Source organism: Panthera leo, chromosome B4, assembly GCF_018350215.1.
Source record: "Panthera leo isolate Ple1 chromosome B4, P.leo_Ple1_pat1.1, whole genome shotgun sequence".
NCBI lineage: Eukaryota > Metazoa > Chordata > Mammalia > Carnivora > Felidae > Panthera > Panthera leo.
Genome location: NC_056685.1, coordinates 100,983,297 through 101,006,992, shown reverse-complemented (window position 1 = coordinate 101,006,992; position 23,696 = coordinate 100,983,297). Strand labels below are relative to the sequence as shown.

Below are 23,696 nucleotides of genomic sequence, written 5' to 3'. Positions count from 1 at the left end.
AAAAGGATAAACTTCTCATCAATTGGATTAATGGAAAGACAGTACAAGATACAAATAAAAGAAACTAAAATGGAAAGTAAAACTGATTAAACTATAGGACAATAGATCTTGTCTGAAAACCTTAACAAAATTATGACTTTTTAAAAATTGTGGATTTTTAGAGGGACTACTGATCATGATTTACTTGGGTCTTACTTCTCCATTACCAGCTGCATAATTTGAAAGCCAGAGTAAAATTGTGTCAATATGATAATGACTACATCCCAATGTGTGTTAGGTGAAGTCTGTCAAGGTAATAAAATAAGCAAGACTGAAGAGTAGTTATGGATGGTATTTCTAATACATACTGACTTCAGTTTTTGAATCCTATAATACAATCTGAATAGACATGTAAAGAGAATTATCGTACTGCTAAACAGTAAGATGAAATATTATGAAAAATGCCTGCATTATATTTGTTCCCCCAGAATTTAGTAATGGTCCACCAACCAAAAAATATACATAGATTTTTGTGGATATATATATCTGTGACTTTAGTTTTGAAAATCAATAGATGAACTGAAAATAAATGAAACTATCATAATTAAGGTTTCACACTTCTTTTACACATTATAAAATTGTCCCTTCAGTTTTTGCCATTGTTAGTATATGCAAAACTGTTTTCTGTTAAAGGAGATGCAGAAAAGCAAGAGTAACTGCCAGGTTATATAAAAATATTAAATAAAGCAAAAAAAAAAAAAAAAAAAAAAAACAGGACACAATCCTAAACAAAATAATATATTTGAGATTTTGGGCTAAAAGACCAATGTGCTGAAAGGAAAAAAAAAGTATCTTTTGTGACATGTTCATTCAGTGGTACCTTTGAAAAATGGTAATAGTAACTAGCCTCAGCACCCACTTCTAGATGATCTAAGAGCTGAGATTTGTACAACAAAATATATTAGAACATGAAGAAATGCTTCCCACATGTCTTGGCTGCAGAAAGGTGTGAGTGAAAGGCCAGGGGGCACCTGACTGTAAGATGTGACTATACATTTGCAGCTGCTTGCTTGTGGGGCTTCTGTTTTCTTCCTGTGCATGTGTGGGGTATTGATTTAGCGAAGGTCCGACAACATGCTTTCTTTCCTTTCCTTTTTTTTTTTTTAATTTTTATTTATTTTTGAGAGAAAGAGAGAGAGAGAGCTTGAGCAGGAGAGGGACAGAGAGGGAGACACAGAATCAGAAGCAGGATCCAGGCACTGAGCTGTCAGCACAGAGCCTGATGCAGGGCTCAAGCCCAGGAACCCTAAGGTCATGACCTTCAGGTGATTTCAGAAGATTTATAAAATGCATTATGAAGTAAAAAAAAAAAGGAGCATGAAAAACAGGATATAATTTTAGGCTCCTTTTCATGTGCAACAAGTTTTGCTAATGATAACATAGATGTAGCCAGAGGAAGCTGGATACATTTGGAAATTTTCTCTAAGACTAGCACTTTTTAAACAAAATTATCTATTTGACACTACTTCCTCTAATTCTGTATTCATTCTTTTTTTTTTTCATTATTATTCCTTGAGGAGATATTATAGATGCTTTTTCTTCTAATAGCACCCTTCCTCCATGACATTTTAGCACCAGAGATATGTTGGATACTTTTTTATGCACTCCATGTATATCTGTGCTTCCATGTATATCTGTGCTTTGTGCATAAAAAGAGTAAGTTTTTTTTTTTAACCACAGAAAAACAATTTTCACCCTCTGGTGGTCATATCAATGCTCAGCTGAGAATATGTGAGCCAAAGTCATGAAAACACATCAGTGAAAACAGTGTGGTATGCATGATTAAAGGAGAAGTGGTAGGTAGCCAATGGCTGACAACTTTAAAAAATTTTTGCTCCCCTTCTAGACAATGGCACAGAGTCAAATTTCAGGACTGTTCCCTTATGTTAAAATTTGGTTGCTCGTGTGTGTGTGTGTGTGTGTGTGTGTGTGTGTGCGTGTGTACAAGCCTTTGCAGGTGTGTGTTGCATATATGTATTCATGGGAATAAAAAGATCAAAGTTGAAAGGATACATAAGAAACCAACAATCGAATGTTACACAGCCATACAAAAGAATGAAATTTTGCAATTTGAGACAACATGGATAGACTTAGAGGGTGGTATGCTAAGTGAAATAAGTCAGACTGAGAAAGACAAAAACCATATGACTCCACTCATACATGAAATCTTAAAAGAAATGAACAAACAGAAGGCAGAATCAGAACTGTAACTACAGAGAACAAATGGATGGTTGTCAGAGGGGAACGGGGTGTGGGGGTGCTGGGCAAATAGGTGAAGGGGAGAGGGAGATACAGGCCTCCAGCTATAGAAGGAGTAAGTCACAATCATAAAAAGCAGAGCATAAGGAATACAGTCATATAGTCAGTGATATTGTAATAGTGATGTAATGGGACAGATGTAATGGCACTTGTGATGAACACAGAATAATGTATAAACTTGGGAAATCACTATGTATATAGTGATATAGTATATAGTATATATATAATGTATAAACTTGGGAAATCACCTGAAACTAAAGGAACATTGTATGTCAACTATACCCTCCCCCCAAAAAAGAAACCAACAACCATGTTTAGGAAGGGAGTGTCTGAGGGAAAAACAAATATACACTTTTTATTGCATCCATTTTTTTAGTTTGAGTTTTCCTTTTTAACAGAATATTAATATAATGCGTTTTAAATGGAAATAGTTTTAAAAATACCGTGTAAAAGCCCAAATTCCATAATGTATAGCAGACATTTATCATCCTAACATCTTAATATATAAACCTATGCAAGAGACATTTATGAAATAAAATAAAATCCTGAGTAATCATTAAAGACATCTGTAAATATCTTGACTCTCCAGTCCATAGGGTCTATCATTGAGCCTTCCTCATTGCAGATAAACACAATTCATGTGTTTCTGGCATTTACATTGTAATATGTTCTCTGGGTGCTGAGTCAGGAACCTAGACTGAGTGTTTTACAGTGTTATTCATCTAGCCTATAGTATAAAATTTATAGTTGCTTCTGAACTATTTCTTTAAGAATTATTCTTAAACATAAAATATAGGTTAAATAATTCTGTCCTCTTTCAGTACTGCCTAAAAATTCTCTAAAACCTGCCATTATTTTTAACAACCCCCTAACAACATCGATAAAAATGAATACAGCCAACCCCAAATTAATTTGATTCTTCCCACGTTGAAAAGATAAAATCAATTCAAATCCAGTGCTGAAATGAATACATGGTGGGTTAAAAAGACTTACTTCTATACTGTGGAAGTTATATTGCACAATAATTTTTATCCTTAAAATCTCTCTTAATCAGCTCGTACCCCATGGGCCTACACCTGCTCTCTCTTGCCCTGTCATGCTTTGTCTAGGAGATAGAAAACCTCAGTGGAGAGCAGAGTGGTGAGGCAGAGGAAGGGCCCAGAGCTACACACTTCAACTGAGCAGATTAATGTTGAGTGCAGGTGGCAGGGCGTATGGCAAAACAGTGGGAGCTTCCTTACCCCTCACTGGTGTTTCTAACACTAATGTTCCTTAGGACCAGGCACAATGTCACAGGTTCTCCTTTCTTATTCTGCATCTATTCTGAATATTCCTGGCACATTGAAAGATATTCAATAAATGTTAATATTATTGATGGTCTCATTGGCATCATTTTTGCCACTCTCAGCTGGTCAAACTGCTATGAGAAGACTGCCCAGGTTTTTTAGGGAACTCTCTCTCATTTCCAATATAGCTTGGATACCCAAATGTAGACCTAAGTTAATTTTTTTATAATTAATTGGGTGCTTAACTAATTGCCCAATAAATTGTGCTGAAGAATGCAGGGCACATAGAATTTTTTATCTTCCAAAGTTAATCGCTGTCAACCACCAACTGTATTGTGGTTTGAAAAATATCTACGGAGAGTAATAAAAATAAGACATAAGAAAAGAAATAGCCCTTGTAACTCTTACTAATGTTTCCAACCTAAGAAGAAACAAAAGCCCTTTAACCACGTCAATTTGGGTTTACATTTTATTACTCGACATGCAGGGAAGTTTACGTTTGTATGAGTGACTGAAGTCTGTTTTATTTTTGGACACTTAAAGTTTGTGAGGCTGTTACTAAAATTATTCCATTTACTATATAAAAATCTATTCTAATATATCAAAAAAATCAAGAGTGACTTACATTTGCTGAAAGTTGAGATGTGAGGGTAGCAACTTTTTCTTGCGATGCAACCAGCTCTCGACGCAGTTTATGGATTTGCTGAATGTAATTAAAAAAAAAATCAATTTAATATGCTAGTGGATTTTTACTTAAAACTAAGAATTCAATCCAAGAAAGCAAATACTATATTCTGCTCATGCAGCCCCTTAATTAGTGTATCAGCACCAATTCCTGAAAAACCAAAGAAATGTGAACACTAGCTATACAGTAACAGTCAAATACCATGTATAAGAAGAGAAGTAAGTGACTATGTTCAAGGTCAGGACTCAAATTTGCAAATTAAAATTTTTTTAACATTTATTTATTTTTGAGACAGAGAGAGACAGAGCATGAACGGGGGAGGGTCAGAGAGAGGGAGACACAGAATCCAAAGCAGGCTCCAGGCCCTGAGCTGTCAGCACAGAGCCTGACGCGGGGCTCGAACTCACGGACCACGAGATCATGACCCGAGCCGAAGTCGGATGCCCAACAGACTGAGCCATCCAGGCACCCCTCAAATTTGCAAATTAAAGGAATGTACTGAAAGTTTTAGCATGGAGGTTAGCATGGAGTTTTAGCAAAGAAAAAAAAATACTTTTTTTTTGGTTTTTTTTTTTGTTTTTTTTAGTATGTGCTTTAAAATTTTCTAGTTTGGCAACTTCCCAGCATTAGACTATCCCTTAGCCACTGAAAGTTGGCTCCGATCCAATGTATAATGATTTCATATTTGAAAATAATTTTATTAGCTGGAGTTTTAATGGCTAACATTCTGAGAGACGCCTTCCCAAAACTTTATTATAATGCCTTTTATTCATTGAGTTACTATTAGCTCAGACTAAAAATGTTTTATAGATTAACCATAGCTTAAGAGGGGGAAAAAATCAGTAATGCTGTTCAAATAATGAGATAAACCAATAAAATAAATGTGCTAAAATGTCTACCTCTTTAGCTAAGTTCACACTGTACCAAAACTGAACCAGAGGAAGAGAGTAGGTCATATCACATTTAAATTGTTAATGTAAGCACTTTCTGCAGTTAAAACTGTGTCTCATGTTGCTAAGAAATGTAAACAGCGATTATAAGGGTAAAACATCTACAGTCATCTGAGACTAAGTCTACTGGTCTACTTCTGGTCTCCAGGGATTTTAGTTACTTAGATGCCAAACATTCTACTCTAATTCTTCTCCTTTCTTTAAAAAGAAATCTTCTATTGTTGTGGTTGGACTTTTGGAATACTGTCTCAGTTTGAAAGAGCATTCTTGACACAGTTCAGCGTCTTCTCCCCCACTTTTTGGCAGAAAAGAAATGGTAGTCAATGTTGAGAGACTCTAAAGACCTTGTGAATTTTAAGCTGGAAGCTGGGACGGTGAACATTTATATAATTTCAGCAAATGTGATCCCATTTCACTCCAGTTTTTTTTTGTAATAGATACACTAGCCCCCAATAGCATCGCACTGACTTGCATTCAAATGATGATGACCACAGACAGTCCCAGAAAACAGACCATATACTTTATCCTAAACCAATACAAACTTAAGGAGCCTTTCTCAAGATAATAGCCTCTATTACATGATCCTTTACAAATTAACCCAGGAAACCTTAAAGGAATGGAAATTATTTTTTAAAAACCATGATCCATTAGGAGGCAGAGATGACAAAAAGGGGAGATGGGTAAGGACTAATCAGGCAAATAGGCAGCATTTGTTTATCTCAGCAGCCATATTACGACCGAATTAGCACAGTCAGGTCCATGCAATGTAAATAAAACACTTTAGGTTTTTAAAAAAAAAAACATACTAACTTTTTGGTCTAGCAATGATAAAGATCAAATGCTATAATCAATACTATTTCAGTACTTTTAAGCATAGCATAAATTTTCCTTTAAGGGCTAATAAGGGCAGAGATCCTTTGCAAAGGCTATTGCCAAGACATTGATTTTCTCTGTGGTCTGACTGCCTCAGTGTAAACCAATCAAATATCATTACCACACCTTGAATAAAGTCCTAATTAAAGTCCTCCTGCTCTCCTTGGATAGGAAAATTCTTTTACAAAGTGAAATAAAAAGGACACTCTCTCCAGGTTGCAATCTGATTGGAACATGATTGAGACAAAGTGCATTTGTGAAATGTGTGTGATTAGAACAATATACCACACTAGACATGAAGCGATGATTAGAGCGGCAAAGTCCCGGCATGAAACAGATGGACTGTGATGCTGGTAGCTTCTGTTATGGAGGTCTGATGCCTAAGGTTCAACGGTTTCGTTAATCCTATGCAGTTAGTCTCACAGGCTTGGGGAAAAGAGACTACAATGAATTGGAAAGACCACACATTCATTCATTCATCAGATCTAATGAGTGCTTACTACTACAGGCAAATTTTTGGTTGTTGATCTAAAACTCCATTCTAGAATGTAAGAGGTAAGTTTGCTTTTAAAAACTTCCTTTCATTTTCCTTAAGAGTAAATATCCGAGACCATTTATCAACTAGAGGATCACTTCTGTTGGCAGTGGTGGAGAGCTATGCTACTGTATCACACAGCCCTCTAGTGGTACCTTCCTTTCATCACAGATGTAAACAAAGAGTGGAATATGAAAATGCTACAAATTTTACCTCTGAATGAGCTTTTTCTTCAGCCTGTAAAAGACAAAAGGAAAAAAAAATTAACTATAAGTGACTAATGTCATTTTGCTCCACAAGTATAAATGTATAATTGTACTGTATTAAAAATATTATGATCCAACCTAAGACTATTTATAAATTATTATTATAGTAAAATACATGTTAAAATTTCATAGTATTATACATTATTGTTATAGTTATACTATACTTACATGTTATAAATATTAGACTAATATTCTATTATTATAACAGGAACCGTTAAGATTGCAAATGAGTACTTCCTTATATACAAATGATAAAATTTTTTGAAAATGTAGGTTATTTGATTCATGGATACATAATATGCCTTAAAAGCAAAGTTAGAATTAAAAGACAATGTTATTCTAAGATTCAGACCATAAGCAACAAAAACAAAAGTAATCATAACATTTCACTCTAAAAAAGATGGGTGTAGGAAAAAATGAAATATTGGACTTTTTCATACATATTAGAAAATACACTCCATGATATTATAGACATCATCAGCCACGACTTGGGAGTCAGAATTTTATTCTGTGATTTACAGATCATAAAAATGCCAAATAAAGCTGGAGGGAAAATATTGACCTCTACTGATAACTGGGTAAAATCACTTTATTAGTTTCTGTCTTCTTTCACTGTCGCTAATGATTATTAAGTTTACTGAGCTGCAAGTCAGCAAAACATTAAAATTCCCCACGTCAAGATGGTGATGAAAGTGGCTGACAAACATCTTTGGTCATACACATTATGCAAATAAGGACTGCTTTAGGAAATTGAAGGCTGTTTTGGACTCAGTTGCAGAAAATTCCCAGCTCTGTTTTTCTTCTTTGTGCTGGGCTGCAAAATGCCAGAAAATGAGTTATGTGCACCATTACATTTGGGAAGCTCCCTTATTTTGGAAAAAGGTGGAGAATGAATAATACCTCTGAACAGTACAAATCTGCTCATTGCGCTGATCAATTTCGAAGCTAAAAAAATTTAAAAAAAAATCTCATTTCCTATCTTTCTTTTGGGGACATTTCCTGGTTGATTGATACAAAAGTACCTGAACCACTTTTTTTTTTTTTTTTTAGAAAATATACAATAAAACAAAGTAACAACATAAACATCAAGGTATTTTTTTATGCATAAGCATTTTTCAGTTTTCCCTTTCCTGTATTTTCTCTACTCTTAAAAATAATGTATCGTTAGTAATATTGTGTTGGAATAACAGAGTGGTTACATAGTAAAATCCTAATAGCCCTTATAAGAAAACTGTGTTTTAAAAATAAATGCTAACATAAAGCTTGAATATTTTACATCTCAATTTTAATTTTTAAGTGAAGATTTTATTTTTCAATTCTAATAGTTTTAAGGTTTCCTCAACAGTTGGCATTTGAATCAGAACTAGGGAACTAATTTTAAGATGGAAATTTCACCTTAAAGAAAGCTGGAAGTTATTTGCCTTAAGATATATGGCACAATTAGCTATGACGATTTGTTTTCCCTAGAACTTGGCATGTTTATTGCCACTATATTTTGCCCAAATCCTGCTTCAAGGCCTGCTAGCATTATATAAAACTAATAATAAATAATTTGTAGCTTAAAAAACGCAATGCATCCTATTTAACAAAAAAGTCAAGAAAGATATTCATCATATTTCTCATTAAAAAAAACCTTGAATAAGTTATTTATAATACTCATAAGTATAACCATTACATATTAATTCCATATGGATTGTATATAATGATTTTTCTCATTGCTATATTTTCACAACTATCTTTTCCTTTAATCTTTGCCTTCTTTCATACCTCATGGCTATTAGTACTAGGTAGGTGTTACCATAAAGTGGAAGCACTGAGGCAGAATATTAATATTATACTTCTTTCAGCAATTCAGGCACAGAATTAATAACATCATGAAGGAATATGATTACTTGCCATTTTTAAATGATGGTTTTGAACCAAGTTCAATGTCTGGAGAATGGTAGACAGTATAAAACATTTTGCCTAAATAAAATTATATCAGATGATTCTTTACTCCATAAATCATTAATTAGCCTTTCATTCACCCATTCAAATTTACTAAAAAAAATTACTTTAGTATTAGTTGTGTGTTAGGAAATATGCTAAAGGGATCCACAACAAACCAAACATGGCCCCTGCTCTTATTAAATCAATATAAATTAGATTCCAGGTACAAAAAAGATTCAATCAAGTTTTTAATATACAAGTCCAGTCAGAAAAAAAAAAGCTATTTATTGCAAGGATCAACAATTTCAGTGCTTAAAAGGACCAGGAATATAAAGAATATAAAAGGCTCTGGGAATTAAAAAAAAATCATACAGCCTCCCTAGGCTTACATTTTCCCCACTTTTCATAAAGATACAGATAATAAGGAGTATGTCTTTCCTTTGAGAAATTAAACAGCACAATAATAACTAAGAACCCGAACTCAGCTTCAGTGTCAGGAAGAAAAAAGGTTGTGGAGGCGGGAACCGGCCTGAGAACATACTCCAGCATCTAAAGGGATGATGCCAAGTGACTGTAAACCTGGAGGAATTCATCTCAGTGTTACTAGATATTCAGGTTACATTAAAAGTAACTTAGAAATTTGAATTTTTAGATAAAAGTTCTGGATTTCACAGTGTTGGCTTGGATTTTAAAAGAAGCACACAAACTCTAAGTGTGCCAAAGGTAAGAACTTGGCAGATCAGATTAGGCCTATGATTTTTTTTTTTAATGTTTATTTATTTTTGAGAGAGAGAGAGAGAGAGAGAGAGAGAGAGACAGAACACGAGAAGGGGAGGGGCAGAGAGAGATGGAGACAGAAGCCGAAGCAGGCTCCAGGCTCTGAGCTGCCAGCACAGAGCCTGATGCGGGGCTCGAACTCACAGACCGTGAGATCATGACCTGAGCTGAAGTCAGTCAGATGCTTAACCCAGCCACCCAGGTGCCCCTAGATCAGGCCTATGATTTCTGATCAATATGCAAATTCCCTTTCTGCTCAGGAATATACTATCAGGTGATAATCCTCAACTTTACAACACAATACTTTTGAAAAATTTACCAAACTGTAAGTTGTAGAAGCGTTAAAAGATCTATAGGTAAAGAATCCTTCCAATGAGACTTGTTAGATTGGTGATTTTATAGGCAAATGTTCTTTGCAACAGGCCATTGTTATTAGTTTGTTTTAATATCTTGAAGTGCAATACATCCAGCAAAATATATAATTCTGTAAGTTGTATAAGCGTTAATGTTATATGGATAATGTTAGAGTAAACATGGTTTATATGCATGGTTGACGAGAGCAGTATTTTGTCTAGTAAGAGCAGATAGTGCCTAATATACTACTTAAAAAAAGAACTTTTTCTCCCCCTAGACACTTGAATTATTTGATGAAGGAAATAACCATGCACAGCTATGTTACTACACTGCCTAAATTCAAAAGATGCAATTCATATCAACTATGATATAAATGGTGCTCCTAGAATCACTGTGTATCAAAAATTTATAATTTTTGTTATTTTTGGTATACAACATTTCTGGTCTTCCCTAATAATTACACAAAACCCTTGAGACAGATGGGATAGATCTGGCTGTTGTTTTCCAATTTGATTTTACAGGTATAGTCCAAAGAAACTTAGCAACTTTTCTGATGTCACACAGTAATTGCTGATAGAGTTAGGCAAGAATGCAAATCAACTGAATCTTGATCTAGAGTCCTTAAGAAGGCATGAAAAATAATGACAAACTGACTTTTTACCTCATGGTTTAAAAAATACTTTCACAGATATTTTCTCATTGTCAGTGGAATCTCGGTGAATGATAATGGGGGACTGAAGTCAGAATGACTCCTCATCATCTTTGATTTTTGGTTTTTCTTTTTATTAGTCCTCCAAATATGCATTTATTTGAATTGTTTATAGGTTATTTGTGAATTCAAGAATATAATTTCCATCATTTTCAGGACAACCACGTACAGTCTCTGTGGCTTAAAGACCTAATACATTCTTTTCACACTTAACACAAAGGTATATTTCATTTCCAAGTTTTGGCATATAGGTATATGTATGTAGTCACTTTCGTCTCTGTTCCTATTACATATTGCACTCTTACTACATACTCCTCCTGTATGCTTTCTGATTGTCCTTATCATACGACATCTACTCCTACTTATCTACAATTATTAAAATGAAGCCCCTTGTTCCTTATGAACCTGCAATACCCAATATAGAAGCTACTAGACATACGTGCCTATTTAAATAATTTAAATTAATTAAACTTAAAAATTCAGTTCCTCTGTTACTCCACACTTCAAACAGTCAATAGCCACATGTGGCCAGAGGTCACTGTACTGGACAGTGCAGCTAGAAAACCTTCTTATTGTCGCATAAAGTTCTACCAGACTCTGGTACATACTAATCAGCCATCTGTTTTCCCTCAAACCAAGCTCCTTTTCTTAAATTTTTTTTTTCAACGTTTTTTTTTTTTTTTTTTATTTTTTTTTCTTTTTGGGACAGAGAGAGACAGAGCATGAACGGGGGAGGGGCAGAGAGAGAGGGAGACACAGAATCGGAAACAGGCTCCAGGCTCCGAGCCATCAGCCCAGAGCCTGACGCGGGGCTCCAACTCACGGACCGAGAGATCGTGACCTGGCTGAAGTCGGATGCTTAACCGGCTGCGCCACCCAGGCACCCCATCAAGCTCCTTTTCTTCTGGAATCTTTCTCAGGCTGAATGAAGGCAGTTTTATCCAAATGGTGGTTTTGCATATATTTAAAATATTATGATCATGCTGCATCGTTTGATGCTTTGTAGGGACTTCGGCCGCAATGCTTTAGGTCAGAGGTCATCTCCTGAGCACACAGCAGCCCCCGGGCCAATGAGGAGGGTTAAGTGTTAACACAGTTCTTTTATGTGTTTTTGCCAAAACATTTCACCTTTCTACTTCTTATCCACTTGCCTAAAGGATTAAATTTAAACAATAATAGTGATTTCTTCATTTACAGAGTATAATTGGCAAATTTAATCATGAAAAGGAGACATGATGAGAAAAATATTGCTTTTCCCAGTAATATTTCTGATCTTGTGTAACTATCCAAAGCAATAAATATGTAAGATGAGCTTATAAAATGAGGGCCCTAACATTTAAGCCTAATGAAATGAGTGAAACAATTAGCGTTGCCCATCAGGCTTAATTGCTCAGTGATGGCCAAGACTGAACTTTTTATGAACCTCAGCTCTGGCTAAGAACTATTTGCACTGCTGAAGTCTCAGTGAGATTCAGTAAATGAAATACACTTCACTTTTACTTAGGCATGAAGGAACCCTCCTATTAAATATAACATCCTATAGATCTTCTTCTTCTTTTTTTTTTTTTGCAAAAAAAAAATGAAATTATATTAAGTGGACAGGAAGCTCATCTTGGCAAAAACAGATTATAACTGCACACATCAGGAAAATAAGTTGAAACATCGGCATTTTTCTCTTTGCAGAAATAGTTTTAAAAATCATTCTATTTCAGAAGGTATATATTTTTAAGAGTCTCTAGGCCTTTTACGCCTTTACACTTTGGCACAGAGGAACTTGAAAAATTAAAATAAGAAAATGGAGAAAATACCATTGAAGAATTACCAGTCATGGCTCAGAGAACCAAACAAGGAAAACCAGTCAATATTATAAATTTATGGGAGAGTACATGGTTTCAGCGATTCCCAGTTATACCATAAGAGGTTTTACGAAACTCAGTTTTTCATGCACTCATTGATTTTAATAAGTACACAAAAGTCCAGTGAAAGCGCATAAAACTGGGCCACAGAAGGTCCGGGAAAGCACCCGCCAGCTATTGGTTATGGTAGCTGAGCGTATGCCCTCATTTCACTGTGCAACTTCTGTGTAAATGTCAACCTATTTAATCACTGTGTGCTTGGCCGAGGCAGAAGCTCCTTGTTAACAATGGATACTTACTGTTGAGTAAAGAGAAGAAGTGCTGGAGACCAGTGATAATGAAGAGCCGTGAACTGGAAAAAGCAAAAACGAACAAGAGGTAAAATAATGAAGCGTGCTCAGAAACACCCGGCCTTTGCTAGATAGTGGAGACTAGGCAATTAGGGAAATAAAATAATACAGCTAGATACAAAGATCTGAGAACAATTCTCCTGCCATTTCTTGGAGGTCAAAATGTTGAGACATGGGAAGGTCCCATACCTGTTCTCCTAAAATATCTCCCTCATCATGTTACGGAGAGGATTTGGCCAATACAAGCCCTGTAGGCATGCTGTTGACAGATTCAAAGTTACAGTAAACCTCCACATAATAAATTACCAGAGAATCATGGAAACCTAAAGTTGCCATAAATTTATGAACTTAAAAAAAATCTCTTTATTTTATACATTTTCTTTATTTATTTAATTTCATTTATATACAACAAAGGTCCATTTTCAATGTTTTTTCTCCATATACTTTCAGGGACATAAGCATTTTATTTAACTTGCTATTTCAACATTATCTGTAATGAGTTGATAATACTCATTTAAGTGGAGAATTATTGTTTCTTTTGTAGTTTTAGTAATAGAAAATTACTTATTTCAAGGTGGTGTCTCAATGAAATTAAGAATGGAAATTGGGTACTGGCTTTTATCTAGGTATACCAAAATAACATCGTAGGCAAGTGGTAGACTGCTTTGTATTTCTCGGCAACTAATGTGGTAAGCCCAAAAGGTAGATAAAATTGTGCTTAATTATAGTTATAGAAAAGCCCTTCCTCTTTTCATTGTGGGATAATATAAAGTTATTTCTGCATACTCATCCATTAAATAGTAGTTGGTCCCACCCAACGTGACAGGTCCTTTCTGGATCCTGGGACTATAAAAATTATGACACAATCCTAGGAGCTTGAAAAGAAGTAGAAAGATATTCAACTAAGAAGATAATTATAAAAGAGTAACATAAATACTACTGAGAGCAATACAAGGGGTACAGCAAGGACACAAGGGAGGTGCTCACAACCTGGTCTGGAAAGGCTGGCAAAGCCGTGCAGGATTGTGGCCGTGTGGCTCAAAAGAAAGGGATGAATTTGAGGGACATCAGGAAGAACCTCTTTAAAACTGACTGACTATAAATGCGGGTCAAAGAGGAAAGAAGGACAACCCCAGATCTCCAGCTGGAGCACCTCCTACCACTGTGTGAGATGTGCAAAATGTTAGTCATCTAAAGAACACAAAACAACCAAACAAAATCCCACATTCTTTCAACCTCTAATAACACCAGAATGGACTAAGATTTTCAACACGGTGTACAGAAGGCAGGCGGGCAATGAATTGGGAGATCCCATTTTTTGGTCTGTTCCTGCTACTTACTATTTATAGGTCTATGGACTCCTAGTTTGTGGCACGTTCCTGATCTTCACTGTGAGCATTGAGCAGGGAGGGCATCAATAAAGCCCTTCCCATCTCACTAGTTCAATAATCCCTTGATTGCAGACCATATTGTAAGAATAATAATTGTTCAGTGTTCAATGGATGGGCATCAAGAAGCCATCTTGCCCACTCAGGGTGCTGTTCAGCCATTTAGATTATTTAATCCTCATACACAGAAGGCCAGACTTTCTCAGCATATGAACAGTATTCTATCTGTAAATGAGCACTCTAGAGAGCCATCAGTATGCTTGGCAAATTATTTTCACAGTATTGTAAGATGCCTGTCTGTGAAGAGAGTGATAGAATCATCTCAAAAAAGCTATGACTTTATATTGCCAATTAGGTCAATTCTGTCTATCTATTCTGCCACAATCAGCAGACTCTCTGGATATAATCCACTCTCTGTCACAATGAACTCAGTGGTTTGCTTAATATCACAGAAGGTAGTGGCAATGGTGGTCAACGAAATTAGGGCCAGCAAATTAAGCATACAGTGGTGGCCTGAAAACATTAAATCAATTTTCACAGCCATCTAAACTTAAAAAAAAATGTTTATTTATTTTTGAGAGAGAGAGCACGAGTGAGAGAGGGACAGAGAGAGGGAGACACAGAATCTGAAGCAAGCAAGCTCCATATGGGCTCAAACCCATGAACCATGAGATCATGACCTAAGCCAAAGTCAGATGCTTAACTGACTAAGCACCCAGGTGCCCCCATAACCATCTAAACTTTTAATCAGAAAAGACTCTAAGAAAGCAGGAAGGTGAAAGAGAAAGGAACGGAACTGTTCCCTAACTTTGTTTTCATGACAAACCTGTAAAATTACATCTGCAGGAATTAGGACTGACAAAGTTAAAAATCCTGCACAAGTTCATACCACAAATAAATGGGTGGCCAGAGGCTTAAAACCTGGTATGTTTTAAGATCTGGAGTCCTTCTTTTCTATGTTATTATTAAGGACTAGGATAGTTGTCTGATTTTATGTCTGATTTTATTGTGATCTGTTCAAACTTTTATGTTTACCTGTATTTTATCCATAGCTGATATGCTTTATAATATGTGTGCCACAATTTCCCTTTATGGATACTTTAAAAACTCATTCATTAAATCAAAGAGGAAGTCTCTCAAATATTATCAAATTTCACACTTGAGATTATATAGTTTAGAAAATTATATATGTTTAAATATCAATGAAGCCTTTTTCAAATAGAATTTTTATAAAATATTCACATAGAACCTTATTGCATTGGATAAGGAAATGAAACTTATGAAGCAAAAGTAGACATAATATGAATTCAAATATGATATGATAACAGAAATTAACACTAGAGGGAGTTTCTGAGAATACAAGTTGTCAACGTGTGGTAGTTTCATAAGATAATTTTTCTGGTTTATGTATCTTTATGGTTCTTTAACTGAGATGTCAAACAAAACATTTGCTCTGATATTTGACACACCAGGACAAACAGGCTCTAAAATTATGAAGCTTTCTTTATGAAAACACTGAATTTATTCTGAACTATTCTAGAACCAAGTAATAATCAAAACAATTTCTGGCATATTTGCAAATGCATAGAGAAACAGAAGGTAATTGGGGTGCCCGAGTAGCTCAGTCAGTTGAGCCTCCAACTTCAGCTCAGGTCATGATCTCAGGGTTTGGGAGTTCCAGCCCTGGTTGGGCTCTGTGCTGACAGCTCGGAACCTGGAGCCTGCTTCCGATTCTGTGTTTCCCTCTCTCTCTGCACTTCCACCGCTCTTGCTCTCTCCCTGTCTCAAAAATAAATAAAACACTAAAAAAAAAAAAAAAAAAGAAAAGAAACCCAAGGTAATGCAGACTCAAACTTCTTCAAGCTTCAGGGCTCCCTAAATGAGAGTTATACTTACTCATTTATCTACTCTTCAGAAATCCTTGTGATGTGTCTGATGTGACAGTTTTCATCTCTGAGTTAAATAAAGTTAACTCCGTCTTTATTTCCCCCTTCGCCTACCTTCTTCCATGCTGTCTCGGAACGAGCCTGAATGACTGATGGCACGTGGCCTTTCTTCCAGAGATGTGGCACTCCCACAAAGCTGGGAGTCATCGTAGAGATCGAACGAAGAGTCTTGGGCTGGGATGCTATTTGAGCGCATCATGCTGGGCCCGGGAAGGTTAAATTGAGACAGATTGGTTGGGCTCACTGAAAAACAAAGCACACACAGCCTCATTATTCTGAGGCTTGGATGATGAAAATAGTAGGTTGATGGAGAGTGAGAATGTGACCCCAATTCTATGGAAATGTGATTTTAACAGGTGTCTCTATTTAAGGTAGGCTGAGAGTCTGCCTCTGAAATGGTCGATAACAGTTTCAGTGGAGTCCCTCTTTCCTCCTAACACTTTCATGGCAAGCAATATGTCAATTTCTAAAGCAACATTAAACAAAGCCACCAAGCAACCTCTCCTGTTTATGCTAGAAATACAGTAACAAGTATATTCTGCTGGCAATTAAGAAGAAAAGACTGCCTTCATGGAGTCATCAGGTTTCTTTTAGAGAAGAATACATCTGGGAAAAACAAAAGTGAAAAGGAAACACAAGGAATCTAAATTTCACAAGAAGATCCTTTTGAAGTTCCCAACCAAAGACTTTTAGTCATTTTGAGTTCTGAATTTATGTCAGTTCATGGTCAGCACCATCACTGCTATCAGAGTTAGGTTATAAGAGAAGAAAATAATTTTTTAATGAAATGTAATATACATGGCATTTATAGCTCATCATAAGGCGAATCAATCACTTTTTCTGCTGTGTCTAAGACCACAGTGCCATAGTAAGACTGTCAGAAGTACAAACCTGTTATGTTTCCCAAGCAGTACCTTATGTTCATAATTTGAAATACAAATTTATGTACTTAGTGCCAATTGCCAGAGTTCTAATAACACTCAATTTTTTAGGCCAAATGATGGTCGTGAATTTAAAGAAAGATGTGATTGACTGAATGTACAACTTCTTTTGAAACAATACTAACTTAAATGTGGAGTAAAAGCAAAGCAGAAAATTAAGAAATATATCATAAATGCTCATATTTAAGACAAGCAAGCTGTTGTAAGTATCTGAGGAAGCAGGCAGGAACCTCTTAAGCAATCACAAAAGCTGCTGGGTGCTTTCAAAGCCTTAAAGAATTTATGTCATTGGCTTAAAATTCATCTGATATCATTTCAAAATCTCCAGGGTTTTTTTTTGTTTTTTTTTTTTGACACAGGCACTACATTTCTTAATATATAATGACTGGCTTTCAAAACAATGTAAAATAGGAGGCCTATATACTATGAGGTAGACAAAAGGGAATGCATTCTATTTTCCAGGCACTATGCTGAATATTTAATAGATATTGATGAATTAATACACAGAACAATCCTCTGATAGAGCAGTTGTGGACTGGATTGAAAAAAGGACAAAAAAAGGAAATAAATACAAGACTTAGAATTATATTGTGAGTGCATATTACATATAATAAAAAGTGAAAGAAACTATGGATTTGCAAAGTGTACAATCTGTAGGAAAGAAGGAAAGAAAGAAGGAGGACCAAGGAGAGAGAGGAGAAGGAGTGAGGGGGTGGGAGCGAGGGAGGGAGAGAGGGAGGGAGGAGAGGGAGAGAGAGACAGAGAGACAGAGAGAGACAGAGACAGAGAGATTTTTAGCCAGCAGTGACTAATTCAATCTGATTGCTGACTGACTGCCAATAGATAACACTGAAGAACATTCTAGACTTGAATATTTATGTTTAAAGTACCTGAATTGGAGTAAATCATCCTATTCTATGTTCACAGTATGAACTGTCTCTTTGCTAAATGAATGAAATATTCAACACATTTATAAATAAATGTATTATGTCAGTACATATCTAGAGGTTAGAAAGACATCTTATTCACTATTTGGCTTTGCATAATTCTTACCAAAATGGCTGCAGAGCTAGCCAAGTAAATTGTCCTTCTATAATTTCAAAACATAGGACTTAACTCATTCAAGAAATAGGAATGAGGATTAGAGTGAATTTTAAAGCAACTAATTTGCCTTTACAAACACTTTTGATAGTGTATCCCTTGGAACTATACCCCTATGCTATTTAAGAATATTCAGTTAATATCTATGACAGGTCTGATTTTTTGGTGCTGTGGTTGCATAGAAAGATCAACATGGCATGGCCCTGAATGCAAGAATGGCCTCTGGGGGTGGAGGAGGGGGGCTGGGCATCTGACTGAAAAGTAGAAAAATTAGTATGTGAATAAACCAAGAAAAGTTATAAAATAGAAGACAAAAATATGATGGAAAAAGAGAATTTCTATAATGGGACACAAACTAGCACAAGCCTTCTAATGGTGGCCTTGCTTCCCAATTGTTTCAGGCAAATATTCCAATCTCTACCCTTCAATTTCTTCACAAATTATAAATTTAAAAAATGGCAGAATAAATGACCTCTAGGACCCATTCAAATCCAGGAGACACATCCAAATTTCTAAATAAGAGAGATGTAGATGTGACAATATATTAGAGAAAAGGGACCCACTGACTTTGCCTTATATTTCAGAGCAAAGCCGCTTTTCAAATTAAATTAAATGTTGATTAGTGGTGATTTGAGGAGATAGGAACTAATAGAAATATGGAGTGGGTTTTTAAATACCTCAGAGTCCCTCGACTTGGCTACTATATCTTGACATATTAGTTACTGGGTTTATGATATTATTTTAAAATAAGAATATTCAAATGAACGCTAATTTTAACTTATTTTGTGGAATCTGGGACTCTAAGAACTAGGTAGAGATTCAAGAAAATTTTATTTGGGGCGCCTGGGTGGCTCAGTCGGTTGAGCATCCGACTTCAGCTCGGGTCACGATCTCGCGCTCCGTGAGTTCGAGCCCCGCGTCGGGCTCTGGGCTGATGGCTCCGAGCCTGGAGCCTGCTTCCGATTCTGTGTCTCCCTCTCTCTCTGCCCCTCCCCCGTTCATGCTCTGTCTCTCTCTGTCTCAAAAATAAATAAACGTTAAAAAAAATTTAAAAAAAAAAAAGAAAATTTTATTTGATCTTTTAAAGGAAGAACTTCAAAAGTCTAATATATCTCCATCTAGGTAGTTTCTGTTACGGGTGGGTTTAGACAAGAAGCTAGAGATGTCATAAGAATTTAACTAAAAGATGAATAATTGAACCATAGGTAGATGTCTCCCATCTCCAAGATTCTATGCTCTCATGAGTACAGAAGAATGGGGTTAATTCTAAATAGCTTGAAAGGTGAATATGGAGAGGGAAATAGAAACTTCCCACACAAAGTTGTTTATAAACAATCCTCTGTACGCAAAAGGGTCCACAAATACATAGGTGAGAGGCTGATAGTAATGCTCCTACACGCTAAACCTGCAGCAAGGTGAGAAATAAAGCTGAGTAATCGTCACTCACAGCAAGATGACAATGAGTCTCACCAGGTTATGAGATGCCTTGCAAGGACAATGATCAAGAGTAAATAAAGTTTCATCCAAAGATGTATTTTGCTTCCTAAGTTATTCCGATTTGTTCTCTTGAGTGGAACAGTTTCTATTATAGGTAACATACATGCTGGGAATTGCACACAAACCAGTTTACTTTGGCAATAGCTTATGGTAGTCTACATAGAATGCTGTAACTGCAGTTCTCTTAAATTTCTGTTTGTTATATGTGACTTTTTATGGCAATATTTCTAAAAATTTTATCTATTAATATATTTTAATAGGTAGGGAATGATAAAGAAACACATTGCAAATGGTGACTGTTAGTAGTAATCAGTTGCTGATCATTCAGAAGAGATAATGTTCAAATTGAAAACAAATGATGACCAAAGCAAAATGCAAGACAATGGAACCCATATTCAAGTTAAAAAATTCCATTTGGTGTATTTTTATAAGTTTAATGATAAAATAATCCTTATTTATGATTATTTTAATAGTACCCACTGTTTTGCCTAGTATGTTGTCATGTATGGGAAGGTCTTCCATCATAAGTATCAATGAGTGAAAATATTGAATATGAGAGTAGAGGCAGCAAGATCAATTTGAAATCTACAGCTATTGTCTCTGATAATGTAAGGCATGTTTTCTAATAAAAATGATGAGGTAACAGAGTCTATCAAGTCTTATACTCTCCTCAGTTTTGGTATACATTAAATCAGTCCCTCATAATATAACCTAGGTATTATGGGTCCATTTCACAGTTGAGAAAATTGAGGCTAAATGACTTTGTCGAGGTCAGACATAGTAAGTGGTGAGGGTTTTTTTTTTTTTTCCCAAATAATAATGGAACAGATGGCTTTCATCAGAATAATATAAATGAAAAAATAGTGGGGTAAGGATTCAATTACTCAAATTAACATCAGGTATTAAAAAGAATGGTAGGAGACATAAGATACCTAGCAAACGGCATTCCAGGTGATTTGGGTTTGTTGCAAATGTTGCATAAAATTAGAGTTTATTTCATATTTCTAGGACTCCATAAAAAACCTTTTCAATCCATTTCTGAAGTTAAAATTTTAAGCTTCTTGCTATGTTTTATAGTTACAATTCAAAGTAAGTAAAAACTATACCATTCTTTGCCATTATGAGGCAAAGAAGTCTCATCACTGTGTAGGTGTATATGTGTAGCAACTTTGTGTCTAATAGGACTTCATTAGATCATATGGAACCATGACTGAAATAATGGTTTCTCATTGCCAGAGGCTTATTCTGTGTAGCAGGAAGAGTTACAAGAGAAAAGAAATAGGCTTTGTTGTCCTCACAGGACTGAAAATGTTGAAAAGTCCAAACTACTGAAGAATTTGGACAACTGGTGGGTCCGTTATTAGAAAAAAAAAAGTTTTGAAGCAAAAAGAAAAAAAAAATGAGACTACTTTATATGTAAATTTATAGAACATAAATCTGTTTTTAAAAGCATTGGCTCTATCAAATTATAGCTGGTACGTTTAGACTTCTTTCTTTATTTTATCATGCTTCCCAATGTTTTCTGTGACATTTACACAAATGATGCTATATGTCATACAAATGATGCTAAGCACACAAAGTAGCCCAATGGTTAAATCATCATTTTTTTTCATTGTACTTATCCAAAAATGTTCCCATGGAATTCTGTTTATTTAAAGGACAGTTTTAGCTTTAAAATGGTATTAATTTTGATCACTTTTAAAGAAGCGATCTTAGAGTCATCGAGTTATGGGTTTTTTTTCTTTTTCTTTATATTTTATGCTTCTCTACAAAAGTATGAGAAATTCTTCTAAGGACTTTAAAAAAACATTTTAAACAAAAAATAAGGAGCTTTTTTTTGGTTTTTAAGAGGACTCTGAGAAAACTCCACAGGCTTGAAGTCAGGTGTTCTGGGATCACTTACTGCTTGAGTGGAGAGACTTTTCTTTTTTTTTTTTTCTCTTTTGAGTGAAATGACCTCTCTGTGCCTCTGGACCTAGACTGCAAAGTAACAACAGTAGTACCTATGTCACATTGTTGTCATGAGCAATAACCTGCATAACATTTGGGAAGTATTTTGTGAACAGTAAGCCATCAAACAAATAAAAGGTACTGTTGAGGTATCTTTGTCTTGTCTTTAAGTGAAGAATTTTTAAGAGATTCGAGGACTCCTGTGAGGGTAAGTGGTGAAAACAACACGATGAAATTGGGTTTAGGCTATTTTACCCAAGTTGGAAAAGTGGTATTTTCCTGTCGCAGAAGATGACATGGCAGAAGGGGAGAGCAGAGGTGACTGGTTGCCAGCATCCTGCAGCCCTCCAGTGGAATGGGAACGCAGCCACTCTTTGCCCTCTTCTTGGTTGGCCTGCCGAGACGATGGGGTATATCTGCAAAACAGCACAGCTAAGACACGTAAGCACATCTACAAGGGCAAGGCAATACCAGGACAAGAAAACAATTGAGAGGAGCTTACTATTCAGATTGAACAACATTCTCCAACAGATTGAATCTAATTATAATTGCTTAGTTCTTCCAGATGATCTGACACCATCTGTTTGAATCTCACAGGAAAAGAAAAATAAAGGATTTTGAAAGGAAAATTATGCTTCTGTGAGATATGTAGTTGAAAATCATAAGCAATGAGCAGACAGCCAAGTTAATTGAGAAGGACTCAAAAGCACAGTGCTTGGAAGGATGTGAAGAGGGTGAAAGCATGGACTAAATATGGCAGACAGTGGTAGGCCAGAAGCCAAGAGAACTGAAGTGATGGATACAGAAAAGCACAGGAAATGGAACACAAACTGACAGAAATTTTTTGGAAAAAAAAAAAAAAGAAAAAAAAATTAAAATAAACATTTATTTCATTAAAATGCCACTTGACATCATGTCCAGATTTTTTTAAAAAAGAAAAAAAAATGGGCTCACTTTAGTGGAAAATAGATTTCTGAAGCAAAATATTGAAATGGAATAATTAATTACAAGCTGTTTGCTATTACTCAGGGACTGAAGAGGGGAAAAAAAGATAACAGGGGAAGACCTATTTGGCCAGTGCTCATTTTCACCAGAGTAAGTAAGTTCTTAGCATCAAAGAACAGTCAACTCATTGTGTTCATATGTGTTATACCTCTATTCATAGTTCATTTTATATCCTCTCCTCAGATAAGAGTGTACAGTAAAGGATGGCCATGGATTAAATTTTCATTTTAGTTTTTATGATGAACTGAATGATTATTTTGATATTATTACGTAATACTGGAGTAATCCATATCTAAATTGACCAGCACTCCTGAAAAACAGAAATTAAAATTCTTGAGTTTCTACCAAAAGGATTCTGTAAAAATTCATACCTTAATTACAATAGTTGTCCTCTGATGATGAAAATATATTTTCTTTGATTCAAATTAGAGCATCCTTCAACCTTTCAACATTAACTGGCCACATCTGTAGACTATATGGGTTGAGGTTTTGCAAGCATATGCCTCCAAGATGCTAAAGTTAGGGAAGTCAATTTTTTTTTAATTTACAGAAGTTGGGTTCTGAAATCTACCAAATGTTGCTATCCCCCAAATAATGGTATTTACATTGGATTTAATGAGTCTTGAGCCCTACAGGTATCTCTAACCTGAAGCTTATCCCACCAAATCCTCAGGCCAGAGAAAACATCAGGATGAAAAGTGATGCCATCCTCAATGGCAGATACGTCATTGCAAACAAAGAAAGAAGAGGGAAAGAGACAGCACACAGAGTTTACATAACAACAATGAAAGGCAGCAATTGTGCTGAGAGAAATATATACCTTAGTCCCTTTTTGGGTAGTGTATTTCTGTCAAGCTGCATGCTGTTAAAACAAAGAAAACCCCTAAGGACATAATGTAAACAAAAACCTCAAAATTACACATCCAACAAAAATGATTCACTAAACTACACAAAATAAAATTTCTGTAACACACATTTAATGTTTAACTTATTGGAAAAG

General features: G+C 35.5%; 1 protein-coding gene across 1 annotated transcript in view; it reads right to left on the bottom strand.

The window, feature by feature from the left end:
• Positions 1-23,696, bottom strand: part of NAV3 (neuron navigator 3) — a 599,823-nt gene that overhangs the window by 63,776 nt on the left and 512,351 nt on the right. The window contains exons 17-22 of the mRNA XM_042947238.1: positions 23,517-23,558; positions 21,947-22,107; positions 16,257-16,445; positions 12,818-12,870; positions 6,841-6,864; positions 4,210-4,287 (exon numbers count right to left, since the gene is read on the bottom strand). Coding sequence (XP_042803172.1) covers positions 4,210-4,287; positions 6,841-6,864; positions 12,818-12,870; positions 16,257-16,445; positions 21,947-22,107; positions 23,517-23,558 — 547 coding nt within the window. The remainder of the gene's footprint in view (positions 1-4,209; positions 4,288-6,840; positions 6,865-12,817; positions 12,871-16,256; positions 16,446-21,946; positions 22,108-23,516; positions 23,559-23,696) is intronic.